The following is a 24,801-nucleotide window of genomic DNA, read 5'->3' as shown; positions in this document are numbered from 1 at the left end:
CCACGACACTTTCAGCCCAAACTTTTACTCCATAACACACTCATACCTGCTCTAACACACACACACACTCACCTGAAACTTTCCCACAATCCTCTGCGCTCTGCGCCCTGGCGATGTCTCCGCTGAACGTCCTCCGATCGTCCTGCTTCTTAAACTCACACTCTGCCAGGGGAAACAAACAGATATAAACATTAACACAGCCTTTATTCTTCTAAATAATGAATTATTACACACACCTTTAAACATCAGGTGGTCAAGGTGCTGTGACCTTTGACCTTTTCACGTTTAGGTGTAAACAGGAAGAAGTTAATTCATAAAAAAATCATAAAACCCAATATAATTATACAGCAGATTAATGGCACATGTCTAATCCAAATATTACAGAGAGAGAGAGAGAGAGAGAGAGAGAGAGAGAGAGGGAGGGAGGGAGGGAGAGAGAGAGGGAGAGAGAGAGCATGAACAACAGACAGGGAGAAAGACAGAGAGAGAGAGGGAGAGAGAGAGAGAGAGAGAGAGAGAGAGAGAAAGAGAGAGAGAGAGAGAGAGAGAGAGAGAGCACGAACAACAGACAGGGAGAAAGACAGAGAGAGAGAGAGAGAGAGAGAGCATGAACAACAGACAGGGAGAAAGACAGAGAGAGAGAGGGAGAGAGAGAGAGAGAAAAAGAGAGAGAGAGAAAGAGAGAGAGAGAGAGAGAGAGAGAATTTGAATTTTAACAAGACTTTTATTACAAAAAAAAACCTCTCCTATTCACAATACACTCCTACAACACAGTAAGTTTAGGTGGGGGGGGAGGGGGAGGAAAAAAAAAAAAAAAAAAAAAAAAAAAAAAAAAAAAAAAAAAAAAAAAAAAATCACAAAGTATGCATAAAAATCAGTTCACCCTCAAAAACAGAGCACAGAGCCTCATTACAACACCAAATACATTTAAAAGTGACAAAATCATCAATAGACTTATAATAAAGAAAATCAATCAAAACTCTTGACTTCACCAAGTTAAAAAACAAGGCTACTATGTTCTGATTTAAGTTTTGTTCTATTTTCTTTTTCCTACTTGTATAAATGGCCAGTTTTGCTTGGCCTAAGACAAAATTCAGTAGTTGACAGACAAATCTTTTCTTCCTCACATATTTGTACCCCAAAATAAAAGTCTCTAGAGAAAAGGTCTCATTACAACTCCTGAAAACATTACCTACAGCTAGAAATAGAGGTTGCAATCTACAACAATTCATAAAAGCATGAAAGATGGTTTCTCTGTCAGAACAGAAAGGACATGTAGAAGTAACCTCAGGGTTTAGAACTGAGATAAAAGCATTGACCGCGACAGCACCATGAATAATTCTCCATTGCAAATCACCTGTTCTCTTGGTCAACGGTGGTTTATACAAGGATCTCCACTCAGGTCTTGTGTTTTGATCCAGTTTAAAAACATCACGCCAGGGAGTATCAACTTTCCCATTTAAAACCTTTTTGCTAAAAACCAAAACACAAGACCTGTACAAAGATTTACCAGTACTTAAAAAGAAGTCTTTACACAGAGATGTAACATTTTCAATGAAAGGAGATGTAATCCCTTCAACATTTACAGACAGTAGTAGACAAGGAAAAGAGTCTTTAGGATCAGGAACTCGGGAACCAGCACAATACTCTGCTAGCAAGTCCATTTCAGTTGTCTTAAACGCCGCTTTCCATTTCATGAGCAACTGGGTAACCAGACGAATAGACCTGATTCCCAAATGTTGAGCTAATGCTGCTTTGTTCTTGAAATCCGGCCCTACAGTGTTCAGTAGCTGACTCAGAGTAATAATGTTGTGTTCAATCAGCAACCTACTAAGTCCAGGGAAAAAGGAACTGTCTGTTAGGTCCAACCGGGAGCCACAGATTAAAGGCTCCTCCAGTAACCAATGAAGAGAATGTGATTTTTCTGGTCGTTGAACAGCAAAGAGACTCCAAACTTTAAAAATGTTCTTGTAAAAAATTGGCAACGTGGAGGTGTCCAGTTTTAGGGGATCCATCAAAAAAAGTGCTTTGTCCAGCCCCAAACCTGCAAAACTACGTAAAATCAGGCATGAAACAGCACGCCAGCTAAAACGTGATGGTCCATCCAACAGTCTTTGCACAAACTGCAGACGAAAGGTTGCAATTCTGCTCTGGAGATGAATTAGTCCTTGACCACCTTCCTCCTTGGGCAAGAACAGAACATTTTGTGAGACCCAATGTAATTTATCCCAAAAGAAGTCCACCAGGGTAGCCTGGATTTTTGATAGCAGCTGCAAAGGAGGATCTACACAGGCAAACTTATGCCATAAGGAAGATGCCACCAAATTATTAATAACTAAAATGCGTCCTCTGTATGACAATTTTGGGGACAAAGACTTCCATTTTTCTAGGCGTCCTTTGACTTTTTCTATTAAACCTTCCCAGTTTTTCTGCACTGTTGTGTCATTGCCTAAAAAGACCCCCAAATATTTAAAACCTTCTTTTCCCCAATGTAAACCAGCAGGAAGTTTCGGTTTTCCACTTTTCCAGCTTCCTATCAGTAGTGCTTCACTTTTATTCCAATTTATATTAGCAGAAGATAAAACTTTAAATTTTCCAAGCAATTCAGATAAAACCTGTACATCATTTTGCTTACTGATCATAACTACTATATCATCAGCATACGCTGATAATAAGAAATTGCCATCACAGTTTGGCAAAGATATACCATGAAGTTTCATTCTTATTTGTTGTAACAAAGGCTCTATGGCCAAAGAATAAAGCATACCAGAAAGTGAACACCCCTGTCTGATACCTCTACAGGCTCCAAAAGGAGCACACAAACCACCATTGACCTTGAGAATGCTCTGAACATCACTATAGAGAACTTTCACCTGATCTATAAATTTTTTACAAAAACCAAAGGCTTTCAAAACTCTCCATAAATAAACATGTTCAACACGATCAAAGGCTTTCTCTTGATCCAATGATATTAAACCACAATCTAGATTTAGCACCTTAGAGACATCGAGAAGATCTCTAATCAGGGAAACATTATCAAAGATTGACCTACCAGGGACACAGTATGTCTGGTCAGGATGTATGACCTTGTCCATAACCTCTGCCAACCGATTAGCTAAAACCTTAGAGAGCAGCTTGTAGTCACTGCACAGGAGGGAGACCGGCCGCCAGCACTTGATGTCCGTCAGGTCACCCTTCTTGGGTAGGAGAGTCAAGACTGCTCTGCGGCAGCTCAACGGCAATAGCCCTCCGGCTAAACTGTCATTCAGTACCTCCAGCAAGTCTTCTCCAAGCTCTGACCAAAATGACTTATAGACGTCGACTGGCAGGCCATCCATCCCTGGTGCTTTTCCCAGCTCCATACCTTGGAGGGCCTTCCAGAGTTCCCCCATGGTCAAGGCACCTGAAATCTTTGCGTTAACTTCCTCTGACACTTGAGGAAGGTTGTCAAAGAAATCACTATCATGCCTATAATCTGGACTCAGTTCATTTTTATATAAAGACTCGTAAAAAGTGACTGCTCTCTTACGAATGTCTTTGGGGTCAGTCAGCAATACCCCAGATTCAGAACGTAAAGCATGAATAACCCTGTTCTGTCCATTTTTTCTTTCCAAACTGAAAAAAAACCTTGAGGGTGCATCCATCTCATTTACACTTAAAAAACGTGACCTGACCAGAGCACCCTGTGTTTTAACCCCTAGTAGATCAGACAACTGAGTTTTCTTGTTTTTTATAAGAGACTCCACATTACTTTGATTCCCAGGCAAGTGAGCCAATTCTTGCAATTTTAAAATATCAGTCTCTAAGGTGTTCAAAGTCAGGGTTATCTCTCTAGTGATATTCTGGGAGTATTGTTGACAAAACTGTTTTATCTGAACTTTCCCAAAATCCCACCATTGCTGCAGTGTTCTAAAAGAATTCTTTGTAGTTTTAAAAACATCCCAGAAATTTTTAAAACTTTCTTTAAAACACTTATCATCCAATAAGGTGGTATTTAGATGCCAATAAGCACTCTTTGGCTTAATAGAGTTTAAAAAGATACAACACTGCACCATACTATGATCTGAAAGACATGATGGGATAATAACACAACTCTGAACAATACTACCATGATGTTTAAAAACATAAAACCTATCCAGTCTTGCCAATGAAATCGTGTTATCACGAACATGGGTCCAAGTGTATTGTCTTTGTTCTCCATTAAGCTGTCTCCAAATATCAATTAATTCATGTGTTTTTGTTAGCTGAACAAGACGTTGACGTGAAGGTAAATGGGGGTTCAATGTGATTTCTATCCAAGTTGGACTCTGTGCAATTAAAATCACCACCCAAAAATAAATATTCATCAACACCAACATTTTGTAAAACAGAGCACAAAGTATTTAGAAATAGCATTCTTTCAACAGCTGAAGTTGGTGTATATACACAAATAAAAACAAATACAACATTTTCAAAAGAGGCTCTTACTTTCAAAAGTCTCCCTTTAATAACCTCTTCAATCTGATAAGAGCGTGGGCTGAAACTCTTAGCAAAAAGAATAGCAACTCCACCACTCAGTGAAGTATTGTGACTTAGAACAGCAATCCCATTCCATTCTACTGCCCAATCAGCAGCATTATTAACATCAGTGTGTGTTTCCTGTAACAGAGTGACATCAATTTTTTTCTGATAAATTACTTCAAATAATGAAGCTCTTTTGTGCATATCTCTAGCACCATTCAGATTCAGGGTAGCAACATTAACATGACACATACTTAAGGAAAAGAAAAAAATCCCTGCCCACAGGAACATTCTATTACAATACCTGGCATTAGGCTTTCTCACTGTCCTCATTACTGAGCTCAGAGTTAAGTTTGCTCAATGTCTTTTTCAATCGATAAACCTCTTTATTTGTAAAGGAGCCCTCCATCATGAAGCACCTTGTTTTCTCAACAAACTGCTTTATGTCAGGAAAGTATTCGTTAATGCGCACTCCTCTCTTATTCTTCGTAGCTCTGAGGAACAGTTTAATGTCATCTACCTCATAATGACGTCCAGAAAAATCACTCTGAGAAAGACTAACACTCGAATCAGAAAACTCACTGTCACTTTCCGTTTCATCCTGATCACTTGGCTCGGTTATATCTGCTTTCTTTGCATGTCTAACAATCGGAGCTTTACCAGACTTCTTTCTTTTTAATGGGACTTTAAAATCTGCCTGCTCTGTTTCCATTCGACTGTCATCATGTACATTACTCACAGTAGATTGCAAGTCATTGTGGAAAGCATCGTTTAAAAGGATATCTGTCTCAGTAACGGCTATCTCCGCCTGAGCATTAGACACTTCTACACCAGAAACTGTGTTTTTAGGTGCTAATTCTTTAGCATCAGTTGGTGTGATCACAGGTAAAGCATCATCATTCTTATCCTTCACTACTCCTATCCCTGATACACCCGGGGCCTCGTCTGACGGTCCTGCTTCATCGGGTTCAGCGTTAACTACCACGTCACTTCCGACAGCGGCAACGTCACCATCAGCTGACGGGTCGTTTGAGTTTTTTGCGGGACAAGCACGGATTAAATGACCAGATTGCCCACAATTAAAACATTTCATTTTATCAGTTGTTACGTAAATAATGTAATCATACTCATCAACCCGAAAGTGCAAGGACACATCTAACTCAGCATCGTCATTCATAATCATGTAAACAAAGCGCCTAAACGAGACAACATGCTTCAGGAAAGGCGATTCGCTACTGATGGGGATCTTTTTAATAGGAGAAACCAGTTTACCGTAACGAGACAAAGCTTTAACTAATACCTCATCACTTAAAAACGGTGGTACATTGGACAATGTGACTTTCTTTGATGGTGCAGAAAGTGGAAGCACAAAGGTAAAAAAATCATCAATAACAATCCCTGTCTCAACTAGTTCGTTAGCCTTTTCAGTAGTGCTGAGAAATATAACCGTAGCGTTATTCATCCTGGAGGCAGACAATATGTTTTCATGCCCAACAACATCACCCACTGCCAGGCAGCATTTCTCTACACTAACCCCGGACGCCACTTTCACTCCATGACGCCGGGTCAGTGAACTCAAACACTGCGAGCGCGGGGCCGGCATGCTCCCGAGAAAACAGGCAGCACGCGGCCCAAAACAACTGCACCGTAAACCAAAAACACACAAAAACAACTAACAGAGAGAAAAGCCAAGAAAAGAGAAAAAAGATTCACTCACAGAATCCAAACGCACTCACACCACTCAGTCCACACGCTCACCCCCAACAATCACACCGGAAGTGAGAGAGAGAGAGAGAGAGAGAGAGAAAGAGAGAGAGAGAGAGAGAGAGAGAGAGAGAGCACGAACAACAGACAGGGAGAAAGACAGAGAGAGAGAGAGAGAGAGAGAGCATGAACAACAGACAGGGAGAAAGACAGAGAGAGAGAGGGAGAGAGAGAGAGAGAAAAAGAGAGAGAGAGAAAGAGAGAGAGAGAGAGAGAGAGAGAGAGAGAGAGAGCATGAACAACAGACAGGCAGAAAGACAGAGAGAGAGAGAGAGAGAGAGAGAGAGAGAAAGAGAGAGAGAGAGAGAGAGAGAGAGAGAGAGAGAGAGAGCACGAACAACAGACAGGGAGAAAGACAGAGAGAGAGAGGGAGAGAGAGAGAGAGAGAGAGAGAGAGAGAGAGACAGAGACAGGGAGAAAGAGAGAGAGAGAGAGAGAGAGACAGAGAGAGAGAGAGAGAGAGAGAGAGAGAGAGCATGAACAACAGACAGGGAGAAAGACAGAGAGAGAGAGGGAGAGAGAAAGAGAGAGAGAAAAAGAGAGAGAGAGAGAGAGAGAGAGACAGAGAGAGGGAGAGAGAGAGAAAGAGAGAGAGCATGAACAACAGAGAGGCACAAATTACAATCCCAGTTTCTTTTTTTTCCTCTGTCTATTTTTATAGATTATTCTCTCTCTCTCTCTCACTGCTAGACTTTTCTTTTTTCTTTTCTTTCTTTTTTCTTTTCTTACAGCCTGTAAGGATTTCAGGATGAACGGAGTTGAGAGAGATTATTTCTCAGTATCACACTGCCATCTGGTGGTGAATCAGAGAAACTACCAGCCGCTCAACAGAAGTCTGTGTAAAACTCACTGCTGCTAAATAACTGAATAAACACTACAATAAAGACCAAGTGTGTCTGCTGTTTTCTCTTCAACATGAAACAGCTCATAAACTCTTTCTATAGGAATACTGACATGAGAAAATAATTCAGATTCTCATTAATCAAAAAAATCAATCAGCTATTAGGATTATGATGATTATTATTATATGAAAAAATTTCATCTTAACATTATGTCACTGAAACCAAGCTAGAACTTCTCTGGAGCTAATCTGGTGTTGTGGTGTTGGTCTCTAACTGTGTAAACTTTCTTCTGGATGACCTTCAGAAAAACCACTCACTCAATTTACACACATTTACACTTTCATTTACGGCAGATGCTCTCATCCTGATACTGCTTCCCTGCTTCACTAGCTCAGGGACTAAGAGTACTATCAGTGTAAAACACTCTGCTGGGGAGGTAACACACAGACAGCATATTATTTATTTATTTACTTTTAAATTAAACTGCTAATTTCTACATACAGCTTTATGTAATGTTAGATAAACAATAAGTGAGTCAGGATATCTGAATACATTTTATAACCAAACCCCTCCACAGTCTTCTCATCAGGTTACTGTTTTCACACTTAGGCCAAATTCATGAGTCTGTAGTGAGGATCTAATCTGGGCTCAGTTGATGAGTTTTGTTTTCTAGTGACTATCATGTCTGGAATTTGTAGTGAGTCGGATCATTTGACTCATCTCACAAATAAGAGTCGACTCCCAAATGGCTCACTGACACTGTTTTGTACACCGGATAAAGTCTGTGACATTATGACAGTTGTCTGAAATTGTTTAATGAAATGTTTACGCTTTCTTTCATCACTGTTACTGTGTCTGTTTTTCATGATGAAGATTTATTTCCATTATCCTGATAACTGATCTCACACACACAGAATCAAACACACGACTAATGATTCACACTAATGATTCACACTAATGATTCACACTAATGATTCACACTAATGATTCACACTAATGAACAGCTCAGATGTATTAAAAAAAAAAAAAAAAAAAAAAAAAAAGGTTTCCGTGGAAGCATTTAATATACTGAAGATAAATTAATAAATGATTTGAGTAATGGCATTGCCTACACCTACAAAAAAAAGAAAAGAAAGAAAAGAAACAGCTGACCTACATGAGTCAACTCACACAGTCGTTCATCTAAAAGAGCCGACTCACAGAGTCGATTCGCTCGTGAACGACTCATCACTATTAGCAACAAGTAATAAAATTAACAACGCTGAGAGAAACACCAAAATACACACTGGTGTAACTGCATTAATATAACTTCTGTATTATAGCTGAGGTTAAATGTCCTTTCTAAATAAAACGCATATAAAGCAGTCCAATCTACATACATTAGCATACATTAGCATACATTAGCACCGTGTTTTAGCAGATTAGCATTCACCAGCCAGGTTGGCGTTCTCTACATATAATCTGATTATTTTACAAAAACAGCTTCACTTAGTCCCCTTCCTGGCCTTAGCTCATCTTTCGCGAGTGTTATATTGTTATTTTGAGTGTATTTATACTGTTTTAACAGTTTAAAGCACTTATAAACTAACTCACCTTTCAGTGGGACACAGAGCGGCGTGCAGGTTAAAAAAAACGCGCTTAGTGATGACGTCACAGAAAACAGTGCACGTGCGGGAGCTTTGAAAAACATTTTTATTCATTTTAGCACATAAATAAACTACACTTATAAGTGATGTGGGTGGTGTGTATGTGTGTTTATCAACAGAGAGAGAGAGAGAGAGAGAGAGAGAGACAGATAGAGAGAGAGAGAGACAGAGACACAGACAGAGAGACAGAGAGAGACAGAGAGAGAGAGAGAGAGAGAGACAGAGAGAGACAGAGACACAGACAGAGAGACAGAGAGAGACAGAGAGAGAGAGAGAGAGACAGAGAGAGAGAGAGAGAGAGAGAGAGACAAAGAGAGAGAGAGAGAGACAGAGAGAGACACAGACAGAGACAGAGAGAGACACAGAGAGAGAGAGAGACACAGAGAGAGAGAGAGAGAGAGAGACACAGAGAGAGAGAGAGACACACAGAGAGAGAGAGAGAGAGACTCTCAACACTTAAAATAAATGTTAATAATAATTATGCATTGATGCATGTGCATGTATGTGTTTATAAATACACACACACACACACACACACACACCTCCGGGGCTCCACCTGTCCCGCGTGGTGGCGTCCAGAGTCCCAGAAAGGATTCGTTATGCCAGCTATGGCACGCGCGAGCGACGCGGCACCGGATCCGCGTGCTATTTTCACCGCGCATTAAAGCAGCAGCAGCAGCAGTATGGGGAGCCACGAGCTCCAGCCGTGCACAGCGGGCGCGAGCACCTCTCCCTCTCTCTCCGTCATGAAGTCTACCGAGAACGAGCGCGCGGTTTTCCGCGGGCGCGAGCCTCTCTCGGACCCCTCGGACCCGGACAGCGGCAGCGAGAGCTCCTCGGAGAAGTGGACGGAGACGGAGGGCGCGGGTGTGCGCGCGCGCGCCGTCTCCGTCCCCGGGCGCAGCAGCAGCAGCAGCAGGCTGGTCGGTGTGAGCAAACAGCGGCAGGCGGCGAACGCGCGCGAGCGGGACCGCACTCACAGCGTCAACACGGCGTTCAGCGCCCTGCGCACGCTCATCCCCACCGAGCCCGCCGACCGGAAGCTGTCCAAGATCGAGACGCTGCGTCTGGCCTCCAGCTACATCGCGCACCTCGCCAACGTCCTGCTGCTCGCCGAGAGCGGAGGAGACGGACCGCCGTGCACGCGACACCGAGAGGCCCTCGTGCACGGCGGCGGCGGCGGGGGCGCGCTCAGACCCATATGCACCTTTTGCCTCGGAAATCAGAGGAGAAGGGTGAGTGAGGAGGCGAGATGCTGTTAATTAGTCATTTCCGGTCAGCAGAAAGGTGTGTGTGTGTGTGAGTGATTATATGGATGTGAATGCATTAACATATAGAAGTGCAGGTGATGTGATGTGATGTGATGTTTACACTCTTGTTGGGAAAAAAAGTTTTTAACATTTTCATCTAACATCCTAAATGGTTCTCTGGTTTGTTCTTTTATGGAACCCTTTAAGGTTCTCTTTAGAACCCTACAGCAGCGTTTCCCTTTCACAGTGTTCAAAGTGCAGCTGTTATTAGTGTGTGTGTGTGTGTGTGTGTGTGTGTGTAAAAAACACTGAGAAAACACTCTTCTCACCTAAACACTAAAGTAAAACTTCATGCATCTTCACTCTCAAAGTGCACACTTAAACACCAGAGTGTGTGTGTGTGTGTGTGTGTGTGGAGATTGGTGTTTGGGTTGCCAGGTTGTGTAGTAAATCTGTTCTCAGGTCTGATTTGTGGACTCGCTGCCTCACAGAGTTTCGTGTTTCTTGGTTCGCGGCTCTAACACACCTGTCCTGAGAGCTGATGTGTGGAGTCAGGTGTGTTCGAGCAAAGACACAGTCCTAATGTCGTCCATGTTGACCTCCAGACAGCAGATAAACAGCAGAATAAAAAAAATACACACTGGACAGAACAGAGTTTATATGAGTTGGGCTGCATATATTACACATTTACTCTATAACTATTTAAAGATAATAATAATAATAATAATAATAATAATAATAATAATAACAGTACTGGGGTTTCTGCCTGATGGATTTCGATTAGTTGGGCTGCATCATGTGACCAGGAATAAACACAGAAAGTAAACACAGGATGGCAGGAGAAGGAGGTCATGGTCTTAAGATGAAATAAGAGGGAGGTTGTGGGTCTCAGGTTGGAAAATGTAGGAGACCGAGGCTTCAGGATGGAAAGTGCAGGAACGTGTAGGAACGTGTAGAATAGCATTAGTAGGAGATTGTTAGCCTCTGGATGGCAGGAGCAGGATCTTATGGGTCTTAGGAGCCTCAGGATGGACAAAGCAGGAGCTTGAGGCTTTAGGATGAAATGTGGAGGAGCTTGTGTACTCCAGATGGCAGGAGGAGAAACTTGTGGGTCTCAAGATGGACTAACCAGGAGTTTGGGTCTCAGGGTGGCAGAAGGAGGAGGTCGTGGGTCTCGGGATGGACTAACCAGGAGCTTGAGGGATGCAGGATGGTAGGAGTAGAAACTTGTGGGTCTCAGGGGGTTGTGACTCTCAGGATGGAAAAAGTAAGAGCTTAAGGCTTCATAATGAAAGGTAGAGGAGCTTCTACACTCCAGAGGGCAGGAGTAGATACATGTGGACCTCTAGATGGATGAACCAGGATCTTGTGTGGCAGGAGAAAGAGCTTGTGGACTTGATGTGCGCTAACTGGACCCCAGCTGCTGCATTTTGGACTAACTGGAGTTTGATTATTGACATCCAGCTTCAAGTGTGTTCCAGTAACTTAATCTAGAAGTTACTAGAAGAAGTGCATGAACTAACTTCTCCGCATTGCTCATGGACAGTATGTTCCTTTTATCTCGGCAGTGTTCTGGAGATGTAATGGGTTACGCGAGGATGAGATCGTCTCGACTGATGGCTGTGCTCAGGCAGCTTCAGGCTGAGTGGGAGAAAGTCACCAGACATCTAGTGTTTAATGTCTAGCAGATATTTATAAGCGAGCGTCATCAGCACAGCAGTGAAAATTAATAATAATGTGTCCTTAATAACGCATACGAGGAAAAACAACAGCGGACCCGAGACCGAGCCTTGAGGAACGCCGCAGTTTATCGTTTCAGGGCAAATAATTCCCAGTTTACACGCACATCGTGGTGTTACATCTGTCATGTAAGATCTCAACCAGGAACTTTCCCAGAATCCAACAGTTTTTAAAGAGAATATTATGGTCTGTAGTAGCAAAAGCTGCACCACGAACTCGTCCATGGCCAGAACACCATGTCATTTGTTACCCGTTAAAATGTCGTGTAAAATCGGACCAGAATTTCACACTCCACTTTCTCTTTTCTCTGTAGGAAGGTGGAGAGTTGAACAAACACAGCTTTATGTAGGATTTTAAAATAAATGATAGGATTATTAAAGCAAGTTCATGTGGATAACATAGAAACTAATCTAAAGTTCTGTCAGTTTTCAAAAAGCTGATGCTCATGTGAGGCAATACTAAACAATACATACATGAATGATGTGTTTTTTAATGTGTGTGTGTGTGTGTGTGTGTGTGTGTTTTGCAGATGCGAGCCGGCGAGAATCCAGGTGTGTGAGAATCCTCGTCCTGCTCGAGCAGCTCCATGTTTACATGTAAAGACTTTCTCTTCACCTCATACGGACAGAACTAAAGCCTTGTTGTATATTTTCTTTCTTTTTAAAACTTTAATAATGAGGATGGAAGGAGGAAGAAAAATCACATGATGAGATGCACTTTTTCCCCCTGCGTTTACAAACGTGTGTGTGTGTGTGTGTGTGTTTGCCCTTGTGTTTCTTGGTGAATGTAACCAGAGCCATGTGTGTAAAAGCAGCACCTGGCAGGAGGTTATTTCAGAAGGCTGAACGAGCCTCTCCTTAAAAAACACCACTCTGTGTGTGTGTGTGTGTGTGTGTGTCCCTCATGTGTCACATGACAGTAACCCAAACCCGTGTGTGCTGCAGCGGTTGCTGTCAGTAGGCTATGATGATTTAGGTTGCCATATTGGATGGTTTTACACCAATCTGTGAAAAATGGCGAATGTTCTACTGAACGCAGTAAGAAGGCAACAGGTCAGGGGTTAATTACAGTTCACTGTGCTAGTTTTACACGTTTAAGCTATTAAATAGAAGACTCATAAAAAATGAGGCAGTGATGCAGCCTGGAACTGAAACAGATCAGAAAAGTCCCGAACTTGATATTATAATCTCGTTATTATTTCTTTATGTAAATGTCGACCTTGTTCGACTTTGTCCTGGTTTGATGTCATGGCACGCAGTCAAGCCCACGTACGATGTACCGGCTGTGTCCCGAACGCTTAGCAGTTCTCACTAGAAGTTCTGCGTAAATAACCTTGTGGAGAAAAGTTAGGAATGTTTCAAATGTCACGGTTCTAAAAAGGTGTAAAAACTTTAATACAAATATTATTTGTTTTTCTGCAAACTTTGTACAAAGGAAACCTTTTTTAAAAACGTCTTTTCAAGAACGTTGTTTTTATCTGTAACATCAAATACTTTACGTTCTGTTAGTCTGTCGAACGTCTAATTAGCGTGTAGTCTATGAGATTAGTGTTTTTTACGTAAATCAACACAAACAAAGGGACACAACAATGATGCAGTGCATTGTGGGTAATATACACTTCCTCAATCACAGAGAAAAACACCAAGATCAAATAACCTCCATTAAGACAGTTAGAGGTCCATGTGTGTGTTCTTACTAGAAAGCTAAGTAGTGATGAACTCGAATGTTTGGGACGGAGCCATTTTATATATTAATATAATTTTGTTTTATGAGGACATGTTGTTGTTAAAATATCCTTAAAACCTAAAACAGGGTGTTTTTTTTTTATTAATTAATCTATTCCATACTTAATGACACCTTCAACAATGAAAGCCATGCTGTTATCAGGATTTTCACCTTGACCTTTTGACCTTTTTCTGCCCTACATGAGTTATTTTAGTTTTTAATCCTACATGATATATAAATAAATAAACATTATACATTACTTTAGGTTGGTTTTTGAACTTGAATGTCTTCTAAACCCTACATGTTCATGAATCAACAGGATGTTTACGTTCACTTTCATGCATTGCACATTGCGTTGTTTTATGATGTAACCCGTAATCGTAGTCTGTTCTTTCGCACAGATCGCTACAATAATGAGCCGTTTGCACAGTGTGTATAGGAGTGTGTGTGTGTGTGTGTGTGTGTCGTGTTGGCCTACCTCTAATGAGCTCAGCAGGGAAAGTGTTTAAACCTCAACATACTTGAACTTGTCCTTTGCACACGAGCTTCAGAAAGCTGCTACTAAACGACTGTGTATTTTTTTTGTACAATAAAAGAACTTTGTCTGTACTGTGTGTGATCATCTGAAAATTGATCTCGATTTAGCTGAGAAACCATTAAACAATCAGAAATAAACATCAGATACAGAGCAGAAGGAACTGGTCGATGTGTACGCGTATTTTCTGAACCATAAGACGCATTTATGTACAGCAACTTACAAAGTGTTTGTTACACTGCATTAGATTTAAAGCTAAAAAGCAGACAGGGCTGGACAGTGGGGTGCCAATACTTTTGCAGCACAATGAGTAAAAGGAAATCTAATTAAATAAAAAATTATTCACCTTTTATACAGATAATCTGTGCAGTTTGGGTTCTGAGATAAAGTAAAGCAGTAAATCTGTGACACAGGAGGATGTCATATGATTGTTATAACCTGTTATAACCCAAACAGGCACAAACACACGACATACGGTTTAGTCCACTCGCTTTTAGGATGTGAAGCCTCTTCTCAAAAGTCAACAAGCCTAAATAAAAATATAAAAATAAAGATAAAACTTAGTAGGTGCAATGAGAAATAACAGGGGGGAAAAGGCAGATTATGGCTCCACCTAGTGGACAGGACAGGAAATGCTACAGGATTATTCCTGAGAGCTCTTTAGAAAGAAAGCCGTGGACTCTGGTGTTGAAGGTGTTGATTAATTTCCTATAACAGCAGCTCTAACAGTAGAGCAGGTTTAAACTGACATGTTATCGTTTCTATAGTAACAGCTCGCTCACAGGGACGTGTACCTGTAGGCTAGGTATTTAGGAACGGAGACTCAGGAATACTTACAACCCTGTATGCAGGAACACGCCGATGCCCGTACGCATGTAAACATCGTGTTTGGACTACGGCTGCAACCCGAACACAGACCTTAAACAGAACTAGACGTGCACGTGAACGTAGCCATTGATCTGTGAAGAGACGTTTATGTAACATTAAGGAAGGAGTCTCCAGTGTCAGAGATCAGCATCAGTCAGAGGACAGATCTTCAGGACAGAAGTTCACAAGCAACTGTTTCTTTGTGTTATTAACTTGAACTGTTTCTAGCTGCTATAATGCAAGTGACAACAGGAACCAACTCATCTCAAACCTCGATTACACTCGGCTTTCTCTCTCTCTCTCTCTCACACACACACACACACACACACACTTCAAAGCTTAAAACACTCCATGTTAGTGTTTCTCTCTGGCTAAAAGAGGATCATGTGACTTGCTTTAGTTTTAAAACAATTTCACAGCAGGTTAAAAATAAAAAAACAAGACTATTTAAGAGGCACTTGATAATTTCCCATTTTTATTTCTTTAAAAAAAGTCAACAGGATTAAAGAAATCTGAGAAAATCAAAAGCAGAGATAAAGTCAGGCTTCTTTTTGTTTTTTTCCTCTTTTTTTTTTTTTTTTGAAAGGACAACTAGCTGAAGGAGACTAGTTGGTGAAGCTAGTGATGTTTCTACAGAGAGTCGGGGCTTTAACCGGGTCACGTTTCACTCATCGGTCCAATCCACAATCATGATGGTGGGAGATTTTAACTCGTGCATTTCAGCCACACTTGAGGCCAAAAACAAAAAAAATGAACGGAATGTAAAATCTGAGAAAGTGATCGTGTTGTATAATTTACGAAATCCAAAATTACAAAAAAAAAAAAAAAAAAAAAAAAAAAAGTTTGCCGATTCACGATTTGTGTTTCAAGTGTAAACCTTAAGATCAGATACAAAAACAAATCTGTTAAAATTAACCATTACAAAGCCCTTAAACGACATCTAAAGTGTTATGGTTGGAGAGGGGCTGGGGTGGGGGAAGAGAGAAAAAACAAAACAGGAGGTAGAACTTAAAAAAAAAAAAAAGAAAAGAAAATGGAAATAACTGGGGCAGGAAAAAAAAGTAAAACTCTGAAAGACAAGCACTTTCTTTTTTTGTAACAAAAGCACTCTGCGAGTCCGAAGCGTCTCAGTCTCCCTCCTCCTCATCAGATTCAGACTCTGAAACACAGAACGACAAACACACACACGTCAAGTTTACTACAAGAAGCCAAATAAATAAGCCAAATAAATAAATAATAATAAAAAAACCTTGCTCTCTAGATTAGACTTATTACTGTCGGTGCTTCTCTAAGCTCCGCTGTGAGGAGAGAAACCCTGCAGTCACTTCCTGTAGATTACACGGCCCAAGGGCGAGGGCTTCATGATGAGGACGGATGTTACGGAGCCAAGCTACAACATGCAGAACACTAAACTGCACCTCACGTGTGTGTGTGTGTGTGTGTGTGTGTGTGTGTGTGTGTGTGTGTGTGTGTGTGTGTGAGAGAAGGGCCTTTCACACCACTTTAGTTCCAGAACTAAATTTACAGTACTAAAGCACTGGGCGATTTTGCGTGAACTATTTCCCAGTACCGTTTAAAGGGTTGCATTCGCACCGACAGCGGGCACTAGGAAGTGACGTAAGCCGGTCGACAGCGACGTCATTTGTGCGCGGCGTTCAACAACGGAAACAAAGAACAACGGAAACACCCGGAGGATGGAGGACGCTGTGATCGGAGCTGTGTGTTTGTCTATCTATCGCTGTTCTCCATACTTGTGGAATAAGTCGACACTACAGTATGTTTACACGGCGTTTTAAATCATGGCGGGTGAGGGCGTTTTCATACGCGTTTGGTCAATCAGCGTCTACTTACCTCACGGATAGTACCAGTTGTGCTGGTTAGACCCTGCTCCGGAGTAGGAGCTCATTTGGTTCTTGAAAAAGGCAGTCGGTACTAAAATCACACCCAGTTCCGGAGGTGCGAAAACGCCAAAAAGTGGGTAGTTCCACAATTAGTTCAGGTACTATGAAAAGGTTCCTGCAGGGCGAAAGGCCCTAGAGAGAGAGAGAGAGAGAGAGAGAGAGAGAGAGAGAGAGAGATGCTTTACCTTCCTCTGCGTTCTTCAGCCACTCCACAAACTTCTTCATCTGCTCCAGGAAGACGCTCTTGCCTTTGGCCAAGTGTCCCTCAGTGTACCACTTTAGAATGGCTTCCTCACTCAGAACGTCAGCTACACACACACACACACACACACGCCCAATTACAACTCAAACACAGTAAAGCTTAGGTTTTTCAGTAAAGCCCCTTCACAATCACTTGTCTGAGGTAAAACTGTAGTGCGTGTATATACAGGGTTTTACGGTAATCTCCAGGCGCTTGGAGAGGAAACAGCTCATCCGTTTCAGTTAAAACTAAAGATAAAAGCACAACGAACTAGAACCAGTGACGCCACAAAGCGCTTGGAGCGCGTGCGCACACACACACACACACACACACACACACACACACACACCTTTATAGAGCAGCACCACAATCTTCTGGAAGGCCTTCATGAAGTGGATGTTGTCGTAGCAGTACTCCTGGATCTTCAGGAGCAGGGTGAGTTCGGACAGGCCCTGCGTCGTGAACGCCTTCAGCAGCGGGCTGTATTGCTGCAACAAGCGCGAGGGAAAAAAAAAGAAATAAATCAGAGACACAGGGATCACGCGTTACCATAGAAACGATAACGCGTTAGAACGGGCGCATCGTGATCCGCCTGGTACCTTCAAGTGTTTGATGGCTTGTTCGGTGACGAGCTCCTCTTTCTTGTTCCACTCCACGGAGCTCATGACACTCGTCCATACGATCCCGATCATAGTCTGCTCAGAGATGCTGGTCTTCTTCATCTCCTCGCGCACGTATCCAATCATCTGAAAGAGAGAGAGTTAATGTGATGAGAAATACCAACATCTCCACACAGATCGTTCCTTCACTGAAGATCAGTGCAGACTGAGTGTGATGGCTCGCTCACGTCTTTGAGGGTTTCTCCACGCGCCATCTGCTCCTGCAGCTCTTTCTGCAGCTCCTTGCGAGCGCCGATGGACTGCTGATTGCGAGCGAAATCGGAGAGCTCCTTCAGCCCGGCGTCCGTGAAGTATTTGGAGAAGTGCTCGCAGCTCCGCTTGTTAGCCGGAAAGAGCTCCTGGTTAAAAATAAATGAATAAAAAAATTCCAGGCTCAGATCAGAAATCCTCACTGAAAGTCCTAAAAAGCTTGAAGGATAATAAGTGTAACGATTATGGAACGCGTCCATTTGCAAATCGTCTCATCGCACTGCAACACTGCAGGTGAACATCTCCAAGGGTTGGGTTATGGTTAAGTCTTTGGAGAATTTGCATTTTCCGTTTTAATATGCATCAACAAACCACTAACCTCACCGAGGAGACGCAAATTTCCGAACACAAACACGTCCTGGCGTCAGGGAGGAATTATCGTGCACGTTTAAATCTTCACTCTCGGTTTATTCACACCTGCACTAACGTATTTACAGTGCTCACGCTTTATCTCCAATGACTGATTAACCTAAAAATTATAAAAATTCAGGAAATGTTTCTAATTTCATTAATGAAGACTTAATTCACATCTACACTACCGTATTTACTGTGTTCACGATTTGTCTCTAAAGACTGACGACCTTAAAAATGATTAAAATTCGGGAATGTTTCATGGGAAGTTCGTTCAGATGCTCCAGGTCACATCCGCGTCACACACGAGAGCATCACGGCTAAATGACGTCTTTCTGAAAAGTTTTCTGCAGACGTTTAACGCGTCACAATCGCTTTCTGGTCAGAACGCGTGGCTGGGTTACGCGACATTACATCATCACAGCGATAAACGACATCACAACACACTTTTGAGTAGATAACTAATTGACAATACATTTCTGTCACAAAGGCATAATTTTCTGTTCTTTCCCTCCGTCTTAAATTATTTCTGTAGATCGTTAAATAAATCTCGCGCATCCCGACACGTGTATACGTCGTGTAGCGACGCGTAAACGTTACCATCAGCCTGTTGTCCATGCCGACTTTCCGCAGACTGGCGGCGACCGAATTGATGTCCTTCTCGTTGATCCAGGATTTAAACAGTTTGACGGCGAAGGCAGCAGAAACACCTGCAAGCACACGATCATGATCAACATCACCGTTTGATCCTCACACGTCCTCTCATTTCTGATGTTTCTACTCACTCAGTCATTATTATAACACGCTACTAATAAAACGAAGCACCGAGCTGTAGATCAGGGTTCGTTAACTAGCGCACAGACCAACAGCAGCTCAATAACTCGTTAGTTAACCATCAATATGGATCGGCGATAAACCAAATTAGTCGCCATTTTTAGTCTCGATTCTTATATTAGACTAAAACAAAACTCACTGGAGGATTTATTTGGCCAGGGGTCTAATAGTTAATAGGGACATGATTAAATTATTTACATTAAATTACAAATAAAGTTCTTTTAACAAGGGTATGTTTTTCTGGCACTTTGTTAGCAGTAGAGCTGGACGAGATACGATATCAGTATCATCACACATCATCTATCACTATACACATAGCCGATAGTGACGTTTATACTTTTTTAAAATTAAATAGAACAATTATAAACCGACTGCAAGCAACTGATCTGATTATTACATTTCATACTTAATCATTAAGTTTTTACAGACTTAAATCTCACTTTCAGCGTTATACAAGTTTCTTAAACAAACGTGTTCTACGCATTAAATCTGACCTTTTTAATGTTTTATTTTTGCCATATTGCTGGCAGTTTGTTAGCAAACCTGTATTTATATCGTAAACAACGTCTGAGAATCATGATACTATATTTGTGTCGTATCGTCCAAGCAGATCCAAGGAGTGGGATTAAAGTTAAATATTGAAATGCAGCGCAGGGAAATAAAATAACATCGATATTGTGATAAGTTGTGATTAATGATGACAACACACTGAGGCATCAACAATTACACTGATTAGCAGCAGCTGATGCTGATTTGGTGTTAAAAATATTATTCTACATCTTAAATTAAAATTAAATAAACAGTAGCAGCACTATTGTTTGGATGGAATAATAGACATCATGAAGAGTGAATCGCAGAAACGTATCGTGATGTGACTACATTTTTTTTTTTTTTTTTTACCTTCTTTGACCAGGTTCTCGTTGAAGAGGCTGCTCAGGATGGACGCTGATATATTCCCGTTGGCCAGCAGGATGCCCGTCAGCATGGCCAGCTTGTTACGCTCGGACTCTGTGAAGCCTTTTAAAAACAGCAGCAGCTACGAGACAAGCGGAGAGGAGAGAGAGAGAAAGTCAGCCGCGTAAAGACCACGTCACAAGTTTCTCTTTCTACGTGAAGCGATCACAAAGCAGCCTGTCGTTTATCGTTATCTCAGCGGCACAGAACGCGCCGAGAAGGACGAGAATTCTCAGACAGTACGTTTAAATTCTAACAGAGTTACAGCTTCGATCAGATGAACCCGAATCAGACACACGAGGGCTTCAGGAACACGGAGAGATCAGACACGTGTTTAACATGATGAATGTGTGCGAGTGAAGAAAAACCTCTCACCTTCTTGATCTCCTCCTCGAACCCTTTCTCCAGGTACTTGTACCGTCTGATCAGCTTGTTAAAAACCTACACACACACACACACACACACACACAGAGACTTACAGCAAACGTGGACGCTAAATACAGAGTTACGTTACTCATCGCTCTGACGAGTTACAGGACAACAACAAAAAAAAAAAAAAGTCCTAAACACGGCAAATGAAATCATTCTGAAAACAAAAAAGTTGTGCAACATCGGTTATTTTCTTCTCTCCAAAGTAAACGGCACAATTTTTTGGAAGTGTGAGTGATCAGACGCGTACGCCGATCAGATTAATCTGCGAGGGAGAAGAGTACAGAGTGCAACTTAAACCTACTAAATGTTTTCATAAGTCACCTTTGACTACATGTCCATTATTTCAGCACAGTGCTGTGAGTAGTAAAGGAAACACACACACAGTGTTAGAGGAAAGTAATGCATGACCGAGTGGCGTTAGAGGGACCTACGCAAACCTTTTCCCTCTTACAGCGCAGAAACTCGTCAGTGATCACAATTTATATTAAACTACGACATCATGCTTTATCCATTTATAATTACGTTTAATGTTTAACGATGTTGCAGAATGTTAGAAAACACGACCACAGCAGCGATCAGATTAATCTGTTCGCTCGAGTCCCTGCGCACGAGGCGTTACTATAGAAACGATATATAATATAAACCTGTGAGCTTCCTGTAATTACCTGAGCATAAGCTTGCATTGTCTCCAGGTCTTCATTTGCCGTGAAGAGACAGTACTCAGTACGGGTCATGTCATCAGAAAGGGTCCCACCTGGAGCTACACAAGGGGGAAAATATTCTTAATTAACAATGTTCATTTATTGTGAGTACAAAGTCATGAATAATCGAATAAACTGCAGGGAACTATGAGAGGCGCTACAGGGAGAAAAGCTGCTTCAGTGCATTGAGGAAGCGTGTGTGCGTGTGTGAGGAGGGAGACGACGCGTGAGGCTCGTTACCCAGCATTCCGCCGGCCACCAGGATGTCGAAGAGCGTCTCTGCATACCGGCGATAGTCGAGCTTAGCGCCAGAGGCATCGAGGAACTTCGCGACCGCGTCCAAATCAGTGCCAGTTTGGTTCAAGCCTTGCACGATACTTTCTTGAAACTGAGAAGGGTCAAATCTCTCCTTTTCATCTGTTGAGAGAGGACAAGAACACACACACACACCACAAACACACACGCACACGTCAGCATCACAACAGCATCACCACGGAAGTTCACTTAAACCCAGCATCGGAGACTCACCTCTTTTCCGTGTTTTAAAACGCTGGCCGGTTAGCGTTGGCTTTTGCTGCTTTTGATTATTCATAAAAGACACCTAGAGAGAAAAGGAGAGAGAGAGAGACACATTACTGACCAATAGAGATGGTGACCTCATACTGCATCATCCTCAGAGCCAGGAATTAATATTGAGATATTATAGACATTACATTATTAGAAAATGATTAATACAGTTGGCACATCATCAAAATCATATCATGCATGTTCAACTGTATTTAACTTACAGTAATGAACCACTCTGTAATTTATCATCACTACTACTACAGAGGTCTAATGCTCTTCTCTCTACTTCTAACACACAGTAATCATGAGCCGAAGGTTTGTGAACAGTTTCCCAGCAAATACCAGAGTGCTGCTTTTATTTTATTTAATACACACACAAGTTCAAAAAAAAAAAAAAAAAAAAAAAAGCCTCTGATTTTTGACTACCAAAAAAGTCAATGTACTTGGAAAAAATTCACTTTAAATGGTTAAATAATAAAAATAAAAAAATGCATCCCATCAGATGTTCCAGTCAGTTTGTAATAATTTCTGAAAACAAAAACATTTATCCACGAGATCAGTGAAAAAACATTTCGTGGCATAATTTATCACATAATTAAATTTTATCGATATTACAGTCAATTCCCCAGGAAACTAAAGCCGCTATACTCCATCATTATAACAATATTTTTTTTTGTATTTTAATTATTATATATTAGTAGTAGTAATCTTACAACCTCTGGATTTAACTTATAAAAACGAGAGACATGCTGAATTCAGTTGCCTGATCACGTGACAAATCACTTCCGGAAATGATAAACTAATTCATCTAAAAAAACTATTTTTGATGCGTAATGAATAAAAAGTGAGCGATATGGCATCCCAAGTTGAAATGTATTAAATACACGGAAATGTGAACGATTTTTTAAAAAGAAAAATGTCCTTTATATGGAACCCGTTTCCGCCGCTAGCTGCAGACTGCGCATGCGCAGTAGCCGCATCCTCGAGCCCCATTTGGACGCGTTGTAACAATGCTCGAGCTCGCGAGGCCTAAAACCGGCTGAGTGACACTTTACAGCCACACTTTAACAATTTAACCACAAAAATTACTCCGACATCAAAACTTTCTCTATATTAACTCAACTACAAATCTTAACTAATCACTGACAAATAAACAAACAATCAGGTATTTCTTTACCAAAGCCACTTAGCTAGCATGCTAGCAACACCTAGCATGCTAACGCCTTAACCTAGACAGCCATAATTAAAAAAAAAAAAGGCAGATTTATCCGCCATCTTTTAGCTACCGAATATGATGTCGCTTCAAATAAATCTATCTGACAATGTCCTTGAAATGTAATGTAAGACTCACCGAAATGAATTCAAATAAAAACGGTCTTAGAACCACCAAACAAAGCGACACAATGCTGTCCCGAACCCTTCCAACAAAATCCCCTCCGAGAAAGCGAGAGCGCTGTGCGCAGGCGCAGACGCCATAAAAAATGCGGACCAGTCCACGTCTCAGCGGAAGCGGGGAGGTCAGGTTTCATTTCAAACTTAATATCTATCCGTCATATAACATAACAATTACTTTCAAATACGTTTTAAACTCTAATGTTCATCTAGTTTCCAATACCAAGTCGAATTCTGTGAAAATAGATCCATTTCATAGCATCGATGTACATTTCTTAAAAGAGATCTCCCCCGTAATCTGACACGGTTGACTATTCCATTGTAATCACGCCTGTGTGGCAAGACCAAGTCTGATTTCTCAATAATGGAGTCTCTGCTTTAACTCTTTACTGTTAGCAGAAGTGTGAGTGTTCATACCATGTTTTACATTTTATTTTAATCATGATCATGCTTACACATTTTTATAGACAGCAACATCCATAATCCAGCTAATATTATAACAAATATGTATTGTTTCTTTTGTACAGAAACTTGAAGAATAAATGCTTCCACTTTTCCCCAAATAATAACAACAATAATAATAATAATAATAATAATGTAAAATAAAAGGGATGCATATGGATTAAGAGGTTAAAGAGTTTATTATTTTGATCATAGAACATAATGAACAAAGCTTGATTTATATAAGCACTTTTAATTGAGTCCAAAATCTCAGTGCTTTTCATAAAAGATTTTTAAAAAAGGATATTTTCTACTATTAAGATAAAAGTGTTAGACAGATAAAGAAGGTTATATAATTGTTAAGTAATTTATCAGTGTTGTGAAATTGATCTGTCCAGAAAATACCAGATAGTATCGATTATTTATAGCTGTGTTTGTAAGACGTCCCATTTTACAGGACTTTATAAACGTGATCGTTCAGCACCTACGCATAATCATAAAATAAATCAATCCTTGTAAATCTATAACTCTAAATCATCACCTCACACACCTCTCACCTGGGTCTATCTCCGACTCACATACAGAAATGTGTCTTTAAAAATTAAAAGAATTGCATGAATGTTAATGTAAATGTGCTTCTATCATTTTAATGTAATATGTTATTGCCTTGAACTATATATTCTACCTGTGCAAACTACCTGATGAGCTCATTATATCATTAATTCAGTTTATTTATTATGTATGTATGTAAAGTTGCAGATCGGATCATTTAATGGTTATAATGATGAAATAAATTGATCAGAAAGGTGAAATGAAGGTCAAGGCAACTGCAGAGCCCACGGCTGCGACGCGTCTCTTCCTGTGTCTGGAATCTGGAGACGAAAAACACAAATAGTCAGATTCATGTGTGTGTGTGTGTGTGTGACAGAGAGAGAGAGAGAGAGAGAGAGAGAGAGAGAGAGAGAATATATAAAATAAAGAACTGTGAAAATTCACTCAGTAAAACACAGTTCCTGGCTCTTAATCGTGAAAGTTGTGTAGAAACGAGGACAGATTTGAGGGTCCAGAATGACGTGTGAACAAACCTCTGCTCACGAGCACTTTATTTACGTCACACGCACACGACATACGACAAAACACCACAATTTACCCTCATATACAGCTAATTTACACAAAATACACATTTATT

General features: G+C 41.0%; 2 protein-coding genes across 3 annotated transcripts in view; one reads left to right on the top strand and one right to left on the bottom strand.

Moving 5' to 3' along the window:
• The first annotated feature begins 9,143 nt into the window (after window positions 1–9,143).
• si:ch211-246m6.4 (transcription factor 15) lies at window positions 9,144–14,335 on the top strand. The gene is made up of 2 exons (XM_026910421.3): window positions 9,144–9,987; window positions 12,272–14,335. Exons 1-2 carry the CDS (start codon window positions 9,436–9,438, stop codon window positions 12,299–12,301), a joined length of 582 nt encoding a protein of 193 aa, XP_026766222.2. The 5' UTR covers window positions 9,144–9,435; the 3' UTR covers window positions 12,302–14,335.
• A 980-nt stretch (window positions 14,336–15,315) lies between these two features.
• Window positions 15,316–24,801, bottom strand: part of aox6 (aldehyde oxidase 6) — a 35,342-nt gene continuing 25,856 nt past the window's right edge. The window contains exons 1-12 of one of the 2 annotated variants that reach the window (XM_034299538.2): window positions 23,131–23,273; window positions 21,741–21,813; window positions 21,453–21,629; window positions 21,177–21,271; window positions 20,455–20,520; window positions 20,026–20,161; window positions 18,892–19,001; window positions 17,859–18,029; window positions 17,611–17,757; window positions 17,361–17,499; window positions 16,956–17,078; window positions 15,316–16,028 (exon numbers count right to left, since the gene is read on the bottom strand). In XM_034299538.2, coding sequence (XP_034155429.1) covers window positions 15,997–16,028; window positions 16,956–17,078; window positions 17,361–17,499; window positions 17,611–17,757; window positions 17,859–18,029; window positions 18,892–19,001; window positions 20,026–20,161; window positions 20,455–20,520; window positions 21,177–21,271; window positions 21,453–21,629; window positions 21,741–21,804 — 1,260 coding nt within the window. In that variant the 5' untranslated portion in view covers window positions 21,805–21,813; window positions 23,131–23,273 and the 3' untranslated portion in view covers window positions 15,316–15,996. Of the gene's footprint in view, window positions 16,029–16,955; window positions 17,079–17,360; window positions 17,500–17,610; window positions 17,758–17,858; window positions 18,030–18,891; window positions 19,002–20,025; window positions 20,162–20,454; window positions 20,521–21,176; window positions 21,272–21,452; window positions 21,630–21,736; window positions 21,814–23,130; window positions 24,485–24,801 lie in introns of those variants that run through there. The other variant, XM_034299537.2, reaches the window with a different exon arrangement.

The sequence above is a fragment of the Pangasianodon hypophthalmus genome, chromosome 25, assembly GCF_027358585.1.
Source record: "Pangasianodon hypophthalmus isolate fPanHyp1 chromosome 25, fPanHyp1.pri, whole genome shotgun sequence".
NCBI classification, from domain to species: Eukaryota; Metazoa; Chordata; class Actinopteri; order Siluriformes; family Pangasiidae; genus Pangasianodon; species Pangasianodon hypophthalmus.
The sequence above is the reverse complement of the archived record's forward strand: the minus strand, read 5'-3'. Positions and strand labels throughout refer to the sequence as shown.